Here is a 19,236-nt window from a genome sequence, read left to right as displayed (position 1 = left end):
AACAGGTGCAGACAGGGAGAGCAATGCTCAGGCAGGGGCCTGCAGGGCCTCCGGACGGATTCAGTGTGTACCACGAGGGGCCAAAGGCAGGTCTGGTTCCTGTTGTCCCATTCTGACCAAGGTGGCCCTGACCAGCAGGAGAACCATCTATTCACTACAGGGAGAGATGGTATCCTTTTGACCATCAATGGCTAACCCTACCACACTATTCCTTCTGGAGATAAACAGGACGGCCACAAAGGATGCACACTTGAGTACTCTGCCTCAGTCACGGTCATCCAAATCTTTCAAGATTGGGCAGGCCTAGGTCTCCCCATCTCTGTTCTGAGAGCACTAATCCCATAAAATGCCCCTAGAAAAAGTATTCCTGATACCAAGTACATTTGGGAAATAATGCTTCCCAAATATTTACTATATTCTTCAACTAGGAGGGTCGCATTGCCCCTTATACACATGAAAGGCCCTGAATAGTTTTGAAGCTAAAAAACAAAACAAAACAAAACAAAACTTTGTTTAACCACACTTATTTTAAAAGGTAGCATTTCTGGTGGTTAAGAATGGGGCAGGGGCTGTTTCTGGAGCCAAGCTTTGTACCCCCATTCCTCCACTTACTAGTTGTGTGAGCACAGGCAAGTTCAACCCTCTGGCTCAGTTTCTGTACCTGTGAAACTGGAATAATAATATACTGTCCCCATAGTGGTAAAAATGAAATGAGCTAAAAAAAAAGTACAAATCATTGACAACAGGGCCTGAAATACAAAAAGCACTGAATAAATATTAGCTATTATAATCTGCATTATTATTATCTGACAGTTAATATCTGATTGTTCTCTATAATAGCTATTTATATCCTAAGGAACCTGTGTCCCATAGAATAGGGGAGGGAAATAGGGAAAATCACGTGTAGCACAAAAAGCCTAAGACAGGAATCAGAATTTCAGTCCCCAAATCAACTTAGCCCTCCTAGGTCTGTACCTTATTAATAAAAACAAGGTCATTAGACGAGTTGATCCTTCCAGCTACAAAAGTCCAGGAAGCTAAGAGAGAGGCATAGTACCACTGAAACTAGCAGCCCCTACCCAGTCCTGGATCCAACCTGGGTGCCTTTAAGGTTCTACTGTCCAGACACCTTTTCAGATTTAAAGTTGCTATTGCAGGACTTTGGGCTGAGAAGCTGGCTGCTGCTCAGCAAGAAGGATGTGGAAACCGCCTTCCGCCCGCTCCCTGCAGAGTTCTGAAGCCCTGGCCCGGAATCAGAGCAGCAGCAGTCCCGGCGGTAGCAGCTGCAACCTCCCCATTCTAGATTTCGTCAGCACACCCAGCCCCCTCTGCCTCGGGGTCTGGCACCAAAGCCTCATTCCTGTTTCCCCTCCTGTGGTCTCCAGTGCCCAGAGGGCAGACCCGCATACTGGTCACTGCTGGCCCTGGAACTTGCCAACTCCGGCCAAAGGCTGAGCTCTTCTTCCGTCTTTCTCTTTTGTACAAAGCCCCAGGCGGTAATTTCAGATACGCATCAGTGCTCGATCTTGTTGACATATCTTAAATCTGGACTTGCCCTCTTGAGTCCACCCTGTCCCAGCAGGGAAAAAGCTGCTGCTCCTGCCCCTGTGTGTCTACTGCTCACGCCCAAGCTCAGTCTTTCAGACTTCTCCAGAATGTCGGCTGGCCACACCAGTCTGCTTTTCACTTGTTATGTCATCCATCACCCATCTATAGCCAGCCATCTAATAATTATCAAGTGCTTCCTACATCACTAGGTCCTAAGTTCTAGTGATGCAACACTGAGCGTAAACATTCTCCCTGGTCTCGTGCAACACACGTTTTAGGAGAGGCAAAAAGATAAACAAGCATATGAACAAAGATCACTTTAAATAGTGAAAAATGCTATGAAGAAAATAAAACAAGGTTAAGGTTACAGAGTAATGGGGATGGGGAGATGGGAATTCAGTGACGGGGCTCAGTTTCAGCCTCTTGGGCGAGGGGACATCTGAGCTGAGACCTGAAGGACAAGAGGACCCAGCCATGCCAAGCGGTGGTCCAGAGTGTTCTTCTGGAAGCAGAGAGAAGGGCCAATGCACAGACCTTCCAGCCAGGACCTGCTAGTGATGGGGAACAGGAAAAAAGGCAAGCGTGGCTAGACCAGAGGGCTGCAACCACTGCAGTACATGCTTAGCGATACAACAGTGATTCTCAACCAAATCCTACATTCCTGTTTGCTCATAATCATACCAGGGATATTAAGGTACTGTAACAGAGCGGAAGTGAAAATTGTAACAAACCCACCAAAAGAGATCCCTGCTAACCTGAAAGAAATGTTATCCTGTAATTTAAGAAGTCAGAATTTCACATATGTTAATAGCTCTAATTAATAAGATAAACCCTTCCTTTGGGGATTTGGCAGTGAAAACAGCTCAAGCAGGAGTGCCATCTGAATCCTCAGAAACCTAAAATAACATTTTTGCAGAAAAGGAAGCATTGCTCACAGTGACTGACTCGGCCGGGAAAGTTGGAGAACTGGAAATGTAAAGATGGTATCTTTACCAAGTGTCATTCTACTATTTTACAGCTCTTGCCAACATAGCTCTTTAAAAAAATGTGCACTAAAGTGAGCTTCCAATTGAAAAACTAAGCCCCCACTACAGGCAAAATTAGCAGCTCCCTTCCTTGCCACTGTAATAAAAGATGAAGTAAGTGTTGCAAAGATGAAAAAGCAGAGCACCTCGTTCTCATCCTGCTGGACATCCTCCCCTTTTCACCGATCCTTTATCTTGGAGTGAAGACCTGCATAGGGAAGTCGATTCCTGGTGTGTTCCTGATGAGAAGGCATCTTTCCAGGGGCAGCAGCAGGGGACAAATTCTTTTTAGCAGACATTGTTCATGAACCTGGGCCAAGTGTCTCTGTCCCTTTGAAACTGGGAAAGTGTAAGTGCTCCTAAGAATCATACTCAGCAAATGTGCTGAAACAGATGGAGCACAGTCATGAAGAGAGAGGGACATCCCGTAATTAACATCCAGCTCTCAGCGCTCCTGTGATGAAAGGAGCCAACAGCAGTAGCACCAAGAGCAGCCGGGCTTCTGTGCCTATGGGTTTAAGCTGGATTCCCTGTCTCCTGGAGAAGAAATACAGATTGCACCTCCTCTCAAATCCCCCACACCCAGTCTAGATTACTCTTTTACCTTTCATCACTTTAAGACCTGCGTGGAGGCTACTCTGTAATAAGTATTATCCTCCATTTATATCACACCTGGATGATCACTCTGTCTTCCCCGAAATACTGTAAAATCCTGCAAGTCAAAGTCCTCTCTTTTGCTTCCCACTTATCCACCATATAAAAACTTCAAACAGTGTATGAGGGAATGAAATAAAAAATAACTGTCTTCCAGCCTCCCTCCCCAAAGATAACCATTGTTAATTTTCTCGCATCTCCCTTCATAAATGCTTGTGGGCATGTTCAAACTTTTGTGTTATTCAATGTTCAATCCAGAGAGCAAAACTTAGAAGCAATATGGACTGATTCTGAATCAGCTCCCATTGCAGTACACAAATAATTACAAATGACTACAAAGTAAGGGGTGTTGTGGGTATTCCAAAGTAGATACGACCACTCAGTCCACCTCCCAGGACCTCAGTGACCATTGCATCTGGGGAGCAGATGCAGTCATCCCGGCACACGCCTGGTGAGTCCAGCTCTGGCTCTAATCTGCTGGGTGTTCCCTGGCCACCTGACTCCATCTCTCTGGATCTCAGTTTCCTCTCCTACAAAAGGAGAAGGTGTTCTCTATGGTCCTTGAATCCAGGACCGTGAAGTTGATAATCGAGTAATGATAAACTCAGTACCCCACAGCCAAGGTCTGCAATGTGTGTCAGGAAGAAGGTCACAGAGATGATCACTGCAGCAGACTATCAGGAGGAGAGCGATGCAGATCATTACGGAGCAAGTGCTTGGGGTTGTTTGTTTGACCAAATTCCAGAGCTATAATTCATAGGAAAATCCACATGCCTTGTTTTACCACAGAGTCGCACCAAGCAACACATGCTGATTCTGGAGTTATCTTAGGACACACCAGCAACCCTTCAGAAGTAGAACCAGCCCACGTTCACTCGTTTCTCACCAGCCTCAGGGCTTCAGAATGTTTTCCCATTGCCAAGAGTCACAGATGTTCAGGAACATTTAGTAGCTATAGGGTCACAACTTAAGTGACTAGTTAACACCTGAATTCTCACATGCAACCTCAGTGACACGTAGCTGCCTACCAGGGAAGGGGGCTTCTTGCTGGTCAGTCCACATATGCTGTTCTGTTCTGTTCTGTTCTGTTGTGACCATGTGCTTTTACCAGGAGTAGAGATAAACACCCAGAGGAGGGAGACGGTGGTGAGGGAGGGACCAGGGAGAGAGGGAAAGGTGCCAAGGGTACGTAGGACATGATCACTGTTAACACATCCATTTAGCAATGTGACTGCAAGCTAAAAGCAGCAAAGACATTAATGATGGTGGAAGATCTTTGTTCTAGGGCAAAGCTGGGAAAAGGAAAGAGTCTTTGCTAAATATTCCTGCCTTTTCTCTCAGAGGCAGGAAAGACTGAGATTAAGAGCAGAAACCCTGGAGTCAGAGAGACGTAGGTTCAGCTACCACTAGACAATGACCCAATCAATTTTGAGCCTCCGTTTGTCCATTTATTTAAGAAGAGACAGACAAGGCAATATATGCATTGTGCTTATTATCATTATCGTGTGGAACTGTGGATTTCCATGGGCTACTTCCTGTGAAAGACAGGATCCTTAAAACACAATTATGGGTAAAACTGTGAAGTCGCACCCTGGTAAAGGAGCCATTCCTTACCTGGAAAGAATTCATACAGCGGAGGGACTGAGGCAGTGCGGCGTTGCTCCTTGATAATATCAACAGCAGCTCCAAGCAGGTTGCAGAGGGCAGGGTCAGACAGTGCACGCTGATGTCACTTTCCCATGAGCTGGCAAGCCTGAAAACACACCGAGATGTGCAATTTCAGCTTTGCATCTGGTCATAATTATTTCAAAAATCTGACGTGAAAGAAAACGTTCAGTTGTGGGATAAAAAAAAGGAATTTAAAAAAACCAATAAAACACCTTAAAATATATACATATATATATATATTTGCCTTTCTATATACTTCTCTCTGTGAAGGTACGTTTAACAAAATCAGTGGTGAATTCTGGAAGTTTAGAGAGCCTCTGTGGTTGAGGGCACAGTGGATTTTAACACCTCACATGACAAGGCGCAGCAGATGGTTTAGTTGTGGGATCCATCAGCTTACTCAGGCTGATTCATTTCCGACACGTGGTGGGGAGTTAGCTCCTTTTTCAAGCATTCGCCTACCAGCTGGAATGAAATAGGACACTGTCCATCTTCCTAAAAAATGGCCTACTTTCAGCAAGCTGCACGGTTGAGTGCCTTTTCTGTGTTTTAAAAATTATTGTTTTATATTTAATGACTATGTTAGTCTTTCTGCTTTTAATAATGATATTCTCGATGTTTCTCTGGACTGGAAATAAAAATCTTGCTGTCTTTGGTAAATGTCAAGTCATACTAATTAATTAGCAGGGGCTTCATGTTCTTTCTCCCCTCCACCTTCCTTGTGCCCCTACAACCCAGTTACTTTCCACTCCTTGAACTGTGTCACACGACATACCCTGTGTCTCGCTCACACAGTCTTCTCGGCCTAGAAGGCTGTTACCCTTCCCGGTGAACTTCTGTTTATCCTACAAGACCCACTTTGGTATCATTTTCTTGGAGACATCCTGCTGGTTCTTATGAGAATTAACTACTTGCTTAATACAACACTTTCTAGGCACCCTCCTTGTATTCTTATTTAGGCCCTGTCTACACCCCTGACTCATCCTAGATCAGACCTGAGCAACCAGGGCCTGTGGATTCCTCTAACTTTGCAGCTAGTGTGGAAATGAAGATTAGACTAGTGGTGGTGTTTCTCTGTCACACCCAGGTATTCACTTTTTATGGGCTAGAAGAAATATCTATTTTTTTCGCTTATATTTGTATGATCCATAAACAATTTAAGTTTTCAGAATTTATACCACCTACCCATTGCCCACAATAGGGCTGTCTAAAGCTATTTTCATCCTGAAATTTTTTTAACATTTTTTATTGATTTATAATCATTTTACAATGTTGTATCAAATTCCAATGTAGAGCACAATTTTTCAGTTACGCATGAACATATATATATTCATTGTCACATTTTTTTCTCTGTGAGCTACCATAAGATCTTATATATATTTCCCTGTGCTATACAGTGTAATCTTGTTTATCTATTCTACAATTTTGAAATCCCAGTCTCTCTCTTCCCACCCCCCACCCCCTTGGCAACCATAAGTTTGTATTCTATGTCTGTGAGTCTATTTCTGTTTCGTATTTATGCTTTGTTTGTTTGTTTGTTTTTAGATTCCACATATGAGCGATCTCATGTGGTATTTTTCCTTCTCTTTCTGGCTTACTTCACTTAGAATGACATTCTCCAAGAGCATCCATGTTGCTGCAAATGGCGTTATGTCGTTGGTTTTTATGGCTGAGTAGTATCCCACTGTATAAATATACCACATCTTCTTTATCCAGTCATCTGTTGATGGACATTTAGGCTGTTTCCATGTCCTGGCTATTGTAAATAATGCTTCTATGAACATTGGGGTGCAGGTGTCATCCTCAAGTAGGGTTCCCTCTGGATATATGCCCAGGAGTGGGATTCCTGGGTCATATGGTAAGTCTATTCCTAGTCTTTTGAGGAATCTCCATACTGTTTTCCACAGTGGCTGCACCAAACTGCATTCCCAACAGCAGTGAAGGAGTTGTTTTCTCCCCAGCCTCTCCAGCATTTGTCATTTGTGGATTTTTGAATCTGAAATTTTTTTTTAAGTGTACTGAGAAGGTTTTTGCTTTTTCTGAATTGTATCTCTTGTCTCAACGAGTGTCACTGGATACTGTCCTGGAGCATGAATGTCCCCTGGGAGCTCAATTGTTAATCCCCCAAACCTCACCAGGGCTCATCATGCCACAGACCATCAGTACAGGGTGTCCCAAGGTAAAGGGACCATGGCACCTGGGCTGGAGCCACTGGAGCTCATAATTAAGGATCCTGCCAATCAGAGAGTATCTTCAAGGCATATTAACTTTTCATCATTTTCTACTCCTCTTTTGGCAGGAATTATATTTGCAAGAGAAAGGGGAAATGGTGAATTAAACAAATTACTTTTAGGACAGAGTTGTCTTAGTTTGTGGCTATAACCTGCTCTCTGTATGGTATGCTTAAATTTCACAAATCTTAGGTCATAGGTTTCTTCTGACTATCATCTCACCCTCATCCAGACAGGGGCCAGGCACTCTATTTATGGTCACTATCTCTAATCCAAGAGCAGCCCTGAAAGGCAGGCATGATCATCACATTTTAAAGTTGAGGAAACCAAAGGTTAGAGAGGTTAATTGATGGCCCAACAGCACACAGCTAGTGGATGATAGGACCAGGATTCACTCAGCCCGAATTCAAAGCCTGCTCTCTACCCACTGTACTATACTGATGGCTGAGGACACTGTACGTAACATTACCCTCTCCAAGCAAGCCACAATTGGGACCTTAGCAACAGAATCTGCCAATGCCTCCTCCTTCTATATGTTAACTCTTTAGCTTGTAAAAGATAGTTAAGAGTATCTTCATTTTCTGTACCAAGTTATTTTATCCTTCTTAAGCTGCCACTTTATTACATATATATTCTAAAACTTGAACAAGAAAAGTGGTAAGATGGATATGGGAAAATACTCATATGTCATGGTAAGTGAAAATAATTACATGGTGAGAAAAAAAATTTGAAGGCAACACAATAAATATAATAATGTATTTATTAGAGGAATAACCTATGTTTTACATTTTCTTCTTTATGCTTTCTTATGCTCCAACTGTTATTTTTTATAATCAGAAACAAATTGTTACAATGTCAATGTGATTTATTGTGTAGACAAAAGAATGTATGCCTACTTAAAGGTATCAACATGCTAATAAGTGGCTAAGGTGGGATCTATCAAAAAGGACCCTGAAATAGAGAATAAAATACTGCTGTGTCACTCACCAGCAAGTGATCTTGGACAAGCCAAGTTTCCTCATCAGATCTTGGAGTTTACACATAGCCTATCAAACCACCAAGATTTACACAAAGGGACACTCATTATACTGATGATAACCAAAGTCACAAAGAAAAAATCAATTAGTTATACATGTTAGTCATTCATGTTTCTATATAATTGCAGTTACTTGCATGTTATGTGAATCCAAAATTGGCATTTTAAACCTAATCTTAAAATATTCTGTGATTTAATGATTTTTATCCCTCCTGAAGCTTAGAAAGGTGAAAAATGTTGTCCTGATCACATAGTCAGTGATAGAAAAGAAATGTGAGCATGTTCCTCTCTACCTAAATCTCATACTTTTTTTGCTATAGCATAAACAAGGTAAAGCATACTCGATTTTTTTTTAACAAATTCTATTAAAACAAATTGAGGACCCAAGGGCAAATAATGAGATAAATTTTAGATATAATAGAACATTTCATTTTTTAATAATCTGAATAGCCTTATTTTTGAAATCAGACAATCCAGCTGGACCTAATATGACTCAAATTCCTAGTACTCATCCTGTCTTCTCTTTTCCCACAGTATACATTTCATGGGTCCCAGCACATATTTTTTCAATGTTAAGATTTACAAATTTTATCTATAATTTTAATTGCATAAAATATTGCTTTAATCATATGAAACATCCATATACGTGGACAAGGAGAGAAAGTAATACATGAAAAATGAAAGCAGTTGTTTTGGAAAGTTAGAACTACAGATAAATTTCCCCCCAAACTTCAGTTAATGTTTTCACTTTTTTTTTTTAATTTAGGAAGAAAGAAATAAAGAAAAGAGAGCAGGAAGGAAAGAAGGAGAAAATTCATTTTATCTTAAAATTACCAAATTGATTATGTGTTATTTAGGGCTTGTACTGTTTAAGCCAGAAGTGATGTTTGAGACTATCCACTCATGGCTCAAATATTAATACAAATTTCTGTTAATGATATAAACATTTTAAGAAACAGAATCATAGCAATCCAGAATCTGGATTATTTTCTTGTATTTCCTATAAAGACATCATAGATCTAAATCGAATTAGACCTAAATCAGTAATCGTCCCCTATAAAATCAACAAGATACTTCAAATGAAATAAGGAACTAACCATCAATTGAAACCTTTTCTGTAGTTTTTAAAGTACTGGGAGACGAAAAGCTTTCCTAGGAGACCAGAGCTGTCAGTCAGGTGACCTTAGTCTAAGAGACCAAATGCAAGCAGAGGACACAGCATCCTTATTTCTAAACTTCTGCTTTGACAAAATTCCCTAGAGAAGCAACTATGGCCTATCTATTTTTACAGAGGCAACAAGAAGGGGGAAAAAGTCATCTTCCATCACTTCTATCAAAAATGACGAAATTGAGAATGAATCAAACACAAATCAGTATTAAAAAAAGAACTTGAAAAAGGCGATACAGACTTCCAGGAAACAGAGGTCGTTTAATGTAACAAAGGCAAAAAAGACAAATTGAGATGACATAACAACTCTCCCAGAAGTTACAATTATATCAAGAGCCTAATACAGTATAAAAGAGCTCAACATGAAAATAAATTATGACATTTCTAATGATATCAATTCTAATTATGAAGTTTCTGGCAGGCATGTTCATAGGGTCAGTTCTCTTCTTTAGTGATAATGATAATGCCAGTTCTATGTTCTTAACAGCTGGTATCTTGCAATAATACAAGCATTTATAAAAACAGAAACAGACTCACAGACATAGAAACAAACTTATGGTTAACAGCGGGGAAAGGGGGTTGGAAGGGATAAATTGGGAATTCAAGATTTGCAGATACTGAGTGCTATATAAACAACAAATTTCTCCTGCATAGCACAGTAAACTATATTCAATAACTTGTAATAAGCTATAATGAAAAAGAATATGAAAAGAAATACATGTATATGTATGACTGAAACATTATGCTGTACACCAGAAACTGACACAACATTGTAAACTACTGAACTTCAACTAAATTTTTTTTAAATTTTTAAATAAAAAAAAGAAAAAAATCTAAGAAACTACAACAAACCCATACACCATAGGGTTATTTATTTTTGAATGGTATTGTTAAACAAAACATTTAGAAAAAATTTTTAAAGCTTTCTTAAAGAGAAGATATCCTTGTTCACATTTTCCTGCATTCCGTTACCAGAGGAAAGTGGTCAAAAAAGTGACTGAGAAGTGCATTTTCAATCCTTTAATCACTTTCCCGAGTAACTAAAGTCAAGGTATGATGGGTGGGATGTAATAAATTAGATCCACTCTGACAACATTCTCATAAGTAAACCTCTTACTGGGCCTCACTAGCTCCCCTGTCCCATCAGGGGCCAACTCAGCCAGCACTTCCATCAATCAACACTATCCACTCTGTCCCACAGTTTCAGTCCTTTGCAAATGTGGATGTACAAGTGTTTATGATACATAAAGTACAAAGCAAGGGTTTAAAATTTCTTTTATTATTTCCTAGCCCTGGTATATAACAAATAGGTTTTCTTCATTTTTCAATTCAAGTTGGTTGGCTGTGACTGTGTTGAGATGTCCACTGAAACCATGTGGGGGGGTCTCAGCAGAAAAGAGAGATGTAATCTATGGGAGGTCTATCAGCCCCTGGCTTCAGAAGGGGTGTATCCTGGTGGTCTGCACCATCCAACCCTCTCCTCCCCTGCCTTTATTAAATACCGTCATCTTCATGTACCTGGCCACTCTCACACCTCTTCCCAAGTCCAATCTCAGATGGCCTTCTCTTGAAAGGCCAGACACCCTTCCTTCACGAGAGGGCAGCTGGCAATGGTACACAGCTCATTCAGATGAATTGGGTTTGGCCCAAATTGGTAACCTAGTTATGAGCAACTGGATTGCATAACCCTAAATCACAAGTGGTTCTCTCTGACTCATCTAAAGACAAATCTCAAAGACTAAAAATTCTGCCCCTTCATGAGGAGAGATGAGAATCCAAATGCCAGGATCACTGACTTATTCAGTGTCCTTGATTTTAGAGAACGTCCTCATGAAGACTTCAGACCTTCTGTGAAGAAGTCACATGTCAATGTCACCCTGGCTGCCACGCCCATTTCAGGTAAGGTAAGAGAATCCATTTCCAAGTTATCTTGTCCTTTCTCTAAACTTAAATTCAATTCCCCTGTAACAACTTGATTCTTCTGTAGCTTACTAAAATGAATATAAACAATAAGATGTACTAGGTCAAGCCATATTATCTCCTAAATTTTATATCTATCATTTATCCCTTAGCTGACCCTAAAGAGATGTGATTATAGAAACTGGTAAGTATCCTCCAAAGTTCTATTCATAGGTTTTATGGATTAATAAGTATCCCCTAATCAGTGTCTTAAGTCAAAAAGGGAAATATTTAATTAAATTTTTCCAAGGCAGAATTAAATCTTGTTAAATGAAAGCATTTGGAATGTAAGGGGAATTTCATCAAAATGTCCAACAGTCACAATTTTTTAAAATTATTAAATATATAGCTTCTCTTTCCTTGCGACCATACCCTAGAAATGAGCTATCTCTGATAACAGGCTTTCACGATTCTACATTTTGTTCATTTTTGAGAGGCTCCTCTCAATATTTGGTATCCAAAGTGTGAGAAAGACACTTAAAATGTGGGTAATCATCACTGGATAGTGTATGTGTATGTAACTGGGGTGGGAGTGGGGCGTTAAATACGGGGTATTTAAGAAATCAGTATTCTCGAAAAGTTTTAAAGTTATTCTCAGAAACTGGTGAAAGGCAGTTAAGCACCTGAATTTACCAGCGTTAGTTGAGCTAGAAAAGCTAAGTTACCTTTTTTTTTTTTAACAGCAATACATTCCACTGTGAATATAAAAATATTGCCATCCTCTGAACAAATTTATATTGTAATGAGAAATTATTTGTGACTGTTAAAATGAGGAAACCTTGAATTTTTTAGCCTAGGAAATAGGAAGAAAGCAACACAATGTTTCTTGATGGTCCAACTAAAAAAAAGCTAATATTCAATTTTTTTTAAATAACAAAAATATTTCATTTATAACCGAAGTACTTTTGTTAAATTATTGATACAAACATTCAAAATATATAAATTGCTTGCTTTAGTTAGTTAAATGTATTTTTTTTCAGTGAAAGTATACTTTTGATACCTAGTTCATCTCTTGTTAACATCTCAAACATCATCTTCAGTTCTGCATTCTAATTACTTACAACACTGGGTTTTAGAAATGAGAAAAATAAGTCACTACTTCAAAATATGGAAGCCCCCAAAGTCAAGATCTAAATGATGACTGTAGATCTATACTGACATGTAAAGACAGTCACAAAGTTTTGACAAGTTATAAAAAAAGCACAAGCAAAATAAAGAACAATATATACAGCTAAAATTAATTTATATAAAATTTAATCTTCTAATCGCATCTTTCTGTGTATATGCAAATAAAGAGATATATACAAGGAAGAGAGGCAAAATGTTAACTGCAGTTTCCTGTGGAGGCTGAAATTATAAGAATTCTCCTTGCTCTCTTATAACTATAGTTTCCTGTATTGTTTCAAATGTTTACAGTGAATATGACTATTTCAGTGATCATATAAAAAGTCAAGCCATTTTCATTTTGAAAATATATGAAAGGAAGCCTATCTCTGAATGTTTAAAATGTTAACATTATATAAAGTAAAATTAGGGGTTTTTTTTGCAAGAAATCAACCAAATCATCTTAACAAGTACTTTAAATCTTAAATTTACTGGAAACTAATGTAATCAGTAGTCTTTTCCATGAAAAAAGGTTCTTGAGATGGCAAATTTGGAATTCAAGATTTTCATCACTGTCAGTGTCACTCAAGTTGTTCTAGATATTAAAAACATGTTGCCTACAAACTGACAAATTTGGTGGCTGCTATTAATAGCATTCTTTGCTTAGATAACAAAGAATACAAAATATATATACAAATGACTGGTGACTTGAGCAGGTATATTATCTATTATTAGGAGATGATAAGAGATGCTAATAAAACTAGCATCTAAAAAAAGGGAGCCTTCTTTTTTAAAAGTGCAAGGGAAAAAAAGCTTGCATCCCAAGAACATAAGGCAAAATTATTTCAGGTAATTTCCATGAACTTGGAACAAGGTAAAAAGCCCATGTTACCCGCTTCTGTACTTTGCTAAAATAAACCAGGGAGTGTGGCTTCTTTGGAAAGTCAGAGACCAACCTAGAATTCAACCTAGCGTCCGCTCATCCTTCTGTTCTGTCCAATAAAATCATGATAACAGCCAATCTGCCTGCTGCTACTATCCTATTAAGTCGTGTAACCTCAGCAGAGCCAGCTTAAGTCTCATCAGACCAAACAGCTGTTTTAGCAGTTGGGTTTCTCCCAAATTAAAATACTCTATTCCTGCCAGTGCCTACCAACTCAACTGTTAAAACAGCTGCTCAAGTTGAAGAGTGAAAGCCAAGTGTACATACACTCTGCCTCCCATTTGCAACTGCAAATTTGAGATTCTTTCAGAAAAGAAGCTCTTAAACTTAAGTTCATCTTGACATTTCCCAACCTGTTTGTTTTTATGCTTGTGCTGCCTCTACCTCCGGCCTTCAGCCAACACTTCTGCCAGCATCATTTCTCTTGGTGTTTGCCCTTTGTCTCCTTCCTCCTTTGCACCATCACTGCCAGCTGGTAGTTCTGTACTTCTCTCCTTAGAAATACCATCTGCGTGCTTTCCACTCTGGCTCTTCTGTCTACTGTCTCAGAACCAACTTCACTTCCTGTGAAACAGAGGTGGAGACTCAGAAGTTCCCAGATTCCACTAAGTGATGTGTTACCTCCGATGACTTACATTAGTACTGTTTAGGTTAACTGTTGAAGTAAGACCCTTAAAAACAACCCAAAAATGCTCATTGGCTGAAAGTTTTCATTTTTGGTCATTTCATACACGTCTTCAATATTGTCCATTTATTTGGTCACCGTGATCTCACTCAGATGTGTCTGTTGTCCAATTTTTATACACATTCTGTAGCATAGAAATTCACCATTCACCAAAAATTCACTATTCATCAAGAATCATATTATCAACAGGAAGTAGTTTTACCTGTCCATCCATCTCTCTACTCCATCTTTTTTTGTCCATGCACTCATCCATTTATCCATCCACCTTCTCTTAAAATTTCTGCCAGCTGGACTGGTCACATCCAAGCTAAATTGACTCTGATAAGCTCTTACAGTCTGCAAGAGCTCTTGACCCTGATTTTGTAACACGTGCTTTCTCCCCTCAAAATGTCCTCACTCCCAAAAATTGCACTGCATCACAGATTATTTGAAATCCTAGCTCCCAGGGTCTGAGAATAGATTTACTGCAGGACCCAGACTCATCAAACCAGAACATACCTACAAAGAAGCTGAACATATTTCAAGATTCCAAAATTGTTCCTGCAGCAGTTTCAGCTCTTCCACTGGGTTATATAGAGTGATTCTGGCACAATGATCTTAGAAACAACCTCTCTCCCACCCCCCACTTCTCAGCAGGGGAGGGCAGAAGCCAAAGATACACTTCAACATGTGCAGACACCGTAAAGGAAGAGTGCTCATAGACCTTACACCAGGCAACACCGTCCTGGGGCAACTTGACTCCAACGGAGACACCAGAGCGTTCTGTGAAACCGGACTCTTAGGCTGGAAGTCATTTTAATCAGTCATGTCAAACCCTAAATCAGCAGCAATAGTAGAGCTAAATTTTTTTAATTAAAGGAGGCTTTGAAATGCTGGTCCTTCTATCACCGCCCCATTACCATAACGTCAGTGCTGAAGACACTAGCCCCAAAGTTTCTTTACTTTATCTTTGAGTCAGTCTGCAGAACGGTATTCATTCTTCCGGCTTACAGTATTGTTAGGATCAGTTTTGCTTTACAGGGCTAAACATAGAAAAGTTTTCATTTTTAATAAGAGCTTAGATAAATAACCTTAAATCCCAAAGGGCCTCGTTAAAGCAGCCTCATAAAAGTTTTACACTTGCATATGAGTTTGAAAAAAAAAATGTCTACCTAGCAGTTTGAGCTCCCGCTGACTTCTCTAGCCTTGGGGAAGTTATTGTTGAAATTCATGTGTCTTGCTATTTCAGATGATTTAAAGTGGTCTATTATGATAAATCACCATGAAATACACCAAATGAAAGACACTGTTCAAACAAAAATCTCAATTTTAAATACACAAAACACACACAATGCACTCATCCGTACGTTAAATAGCATTAAGGTTCTGATACATTAAATGTCTAACCACAGATTTTATCCTCAGAGCCTAGGATGCAAACACATATTTTGTACTAGGTGATCTATTTTCCCTTTCTTTTTTTAGGAGGTCATTTCAACACATTTTGACTCTACCCTGGAGAATTAAAGTCTATGCAGGAAAGTTCCAACAAAATTGGAAACTAAATCAGTTGGAATAACAAGAACATAGGTAGTGGGCAATGTTAACATTTTATCACCTCCCTTACAAGACCTGGGAAGATTAAGACTGACACAGTATATATTTAAAAGGTGAGAGAATGACTGGAAACAGAACAGAACCTCATACGTTCAAATAATGAAATACCAGAAACAGCTGTTTAAAAATGCCCTGGTACCTAGCACATCATCTTGCAATATGTTAAGTGCTTAATAAATATTTGCTAAATAAACTTTTAAAAATCATTTTCTGCCATTTTTATTCCATTACAGGACTATCATCATTAGTACTTCTCAGACCGTGAAATTAGTGATCAGGAATCTTTACCCAACTCTGACAGCTTGTTAGACTCAAGGACAAAACCTCAAGAGAAGAAACCTAAGAGGAGTGAAGCCCCTCTGCAATATTCCTAACATGAAACTGCATGGTCTTTGCTTGAGTATCTCCAGTAACAGGGAGACTCACTGCAAGGGAATTTTTTTTTTAATTCTTATTTTTTATTGAAGTGTACTTGATTTAAAATGTTAGTTTCAGGTGTATGGCAAAGCAATTCCGTTATACACATACATCTATATTTTTCAGTTTATTTTTGATTACGGCTCATTATAAGAAATTGAATATATTTACCTGTGCTGTACAGTAGGTCCGTGTTGTTTATCTATTTTATATGTAGTAGTGTGTATCTGTAGAAGTTCTTTAAATTGAAGGAAATCTACTCCTCATAACTGGAGCCCTTCAGAAAATATCTGACAACATCTAACACTTTCTCCTGACCTTTCTCTAAGCTAAACATTACCCGTTTCCTTATATCATATGGATGAATCTCATTTTTCAACTTAGGGACCATTTACTAAAATAGCCCTACCACAGTCTTCATTTTCAGTGCAGAATGAAAATTTGCATAGTATCTTTTATCAGACTGTCACATATATCAGCTCATTTAGTCTCCATGGTAACATTATAAAATGGGATTTCATTATACCCATTTTACAGACAAGCAAACTGAAGTTCAAGAGGTTAAAAAACATGCACATGGTCTCACAGAAGAATCAGCACTCAAACTCAGTTCCTCTGATTTCCAAGGGTTTTCCATTATGCTTCTGAACCTCAGTCCTTTCAGCTGTAAAATAGGGGTAATATTTTCCCTTTAAACTTCAAAGGTTTCTTGTGAATATCAAATGAGATAACACATGAAAAAAAAAGCATAAAAGGCAGGTTTTTATCACTAAGATCATTCATATGTAGATAAACTCTTTTTCAAGTATTTAACTTATGAATGGGAGAAGTCCAAGTCAGAGGTGATGTGAATGTTACTGTTCTTTGCTTCCAGAATTCAAAGCATATGGCAAGTAAATAATCCATGAGTATTAAAAGACTAAGTCCTATAAAGATGTAAAAAAGTCACTTATATTTTGGAGTTTTGAATTGAATTAAGAAAGCATTTTCCTAACAGCTCAATATCAAAAAACAAGCAGCCCAATCAGAAACTGGGTAGAAGACTAGAGCAGACATTTCTCCAAAAAGACATACAGATAGTTAACAGACACATGCAAAGATGCTCAATATAGCTATTTATTACAGAAGCACCTCACACCTGTCAGAATGGCTATCATTAAAAACTCTACGAATGACAAATGTTGGAGAGGATGTGGAGAAAAGGGAACCCTTGTACTATGTTGGTGGGAATGTAAATTGGGGCAGCCATTATGGAAAACAGGATGGAGGTCCTGCAAAAAACTAAAACTAGAACTACCATATGATCCAGCAACTTCACTCCTGGGTATATGTCCAGAAAGAACAAAAAAACTAATTTGAAAAGATACATGCACCCCAATGTTCATAGCAGCGCTATTTACAATAGCCAAGAAATGGAGGCAACCTAAGTGCCCATCAACAGATGAACGGATAAAGAAGATATAGAGTGTGTGTGTGTGTGTGTGTGTGTGTGTGTGTGTGTGTGTGTGTGTGTGTGTCTGTCTGTCTGTCTGTCTAATGGAATATTACCCAGCCACAAAAAAAGAATGAAAACCTGCCATTTGCAGCAGCATGGATAGACCTAGAGAATATTATACTAAGTGAAATTACTCGGACAGAGAAAGACAAATTCTGTATGATACCACTTATACATGGAATCTAAAACAATAATACAAATGAATGTCTTTGCAAAACAGAAACAGACTCACAAGTATAAGAAACAAACTTGCAGTTACCAAAGGGGAGAAGGAAGAAGGGAGAGGTAAATTACGGGATGGGATTAATAGATAGAAACTACCATGTATAAAACAGATAAGAAGCAAAGATATATTGTATAGCACAGGGAATTATAACCATTATCTTGTAATAACTTATAGTACAGTCCACAAAAATACTGAATCACTATGCTGTATACCTGAGAATAATTTAAATTGTAAATCAAATAGACTTCATTCAAAAAAAAAAAAAAAGAGAGAGAGAGAAAGCATTGTCCTAGAAAAGGATTTAATTTTTGCCTTTACTGGACACTTAGTACTCTGTCAGTTTTTTAGATTATATTATATTATGAATTCATAGATTTTTGTGGACTGAACTGGAAGCCTATTTGATGTTTACAACATTAATTCCATGAGAAACAACCTTCTAGGTGTAAGGAATTGTCTTAGAAAGAAGCTTTTGGAATACACCCATTTATAGGTAAGAAGAGCCTTTTCCCCCTTTCTTTTGTTAAGGCCTATTCATGGTTTCCTAAGGCATGAGAGGATATTTTAAAATATTATTTTATTCTCATTTTTCAAGCAGAATAAAGCAGTAGTGCAGATTCTAGATCTAGTTGAAGAAGGGAGAGCTGATTTTCAACTCAAGTACAACTCACCACGTGCTAGTGCACGAACTCCGTGTTAAGACCATGACTTCCTTCATTTAGTGATTGTTTGCTAGAAAGATGGATTGGTAAACAAATAGGCAGAAGCCTCTGATAAACTACCTCTGTTTCCCAATGAAAATCATTTAACCCAAATTTTTAAAAAATGTTTTATCAAAAATTTGAAAGATACACAAAAGTAGAGAGAATAGAGTAATTAACAGCCATGTCCCCATCATCCAGCTTCAACGTTATCAACCCATGGCTAATTTTGTTTCAGCAATGTTCCCCACCAAATACTCTCAACCACTGGATTTTTTTTAAAAAGCAAATTCCACAAATGCTACTGTATTATCTGTAAATACTTCAATATGTACTCTAAGAGTTAGGGATTCATTACTCATTGAAAACTACTATAACCATAATATTATCATACCTAAAAAAGCTAACAATAACTCTTCAATCTCATCACATGTCCTCAAGTATTTTAAGGTATTTTTTAAATTTTTAACATTGAGATCTACTTATAGTCCAGATATTACAACTGTTTGATATGTCATGTTTCTTTTAATCAACAGATTCTCCTGTCTGTTTTTTGTTTGTTTGTTTTTTTCCTTTGCTAGGTTTTTGTTGAAGAAACCAGGATATTTGTCTTATAGTTTCCTAGCTTGGATTTTGCTGATTACAGCCTGACTGTATGATTTACCATGTTTCTGTCTCTTGAATTTCCTGTAAGCTGAGAGATGGATCTAGAGACTTGGCCAGGTTTGATGCTTTAGGGAAGATCACTTCATAAGTAGGGTTATATACTTCCATCAAGAG

General features: G+C 38.5%; 1 protein-coding gene across 4 annotated transcripts in view; it reads right to left on the bottom strand.

Annotated features, from left to right (window-relative positions):
- Positions 1–19,236, bottom strand: part of UBE3D (ubiquitin protein ligase E3D) — a 266,630-nt gene that overhangs the window by 183,504 nt on the left and 63,890 nt on the right. For all 4 annotated transcript variants that reach the window (XM_031455976.2, XM_031455975.2, XM_031455974.2 and 1 more), the window contains exon 9: positions 4,842–4,980. In XM_031455976.2, the coding sequence (XP_031311836.1) occupies positions 4,842–4,980 (139 nt within the window). The remainder of the gene's footprint in view (positions 1–4,841; positions 4,981–19,236) is intronic.

Source organism: Camelus dromedarius, chromosome 6, assembly GCF_036321535.1.
Source record: "Camelus dromedarius isolate mCamDro1 chromosome 6, mCamDro1.pat, whole genome shotgun sequence".
NCBI lineage: Eukaryota > Metazoa > Chordata > Mammalia > Artiodactyla > Camelidae > Camelus > Camelus dromedarius.
Note: the sequence above shows the minus strand (reverse complement) of the source record. Positions and strands in the feature narration are given on the sequence as shown.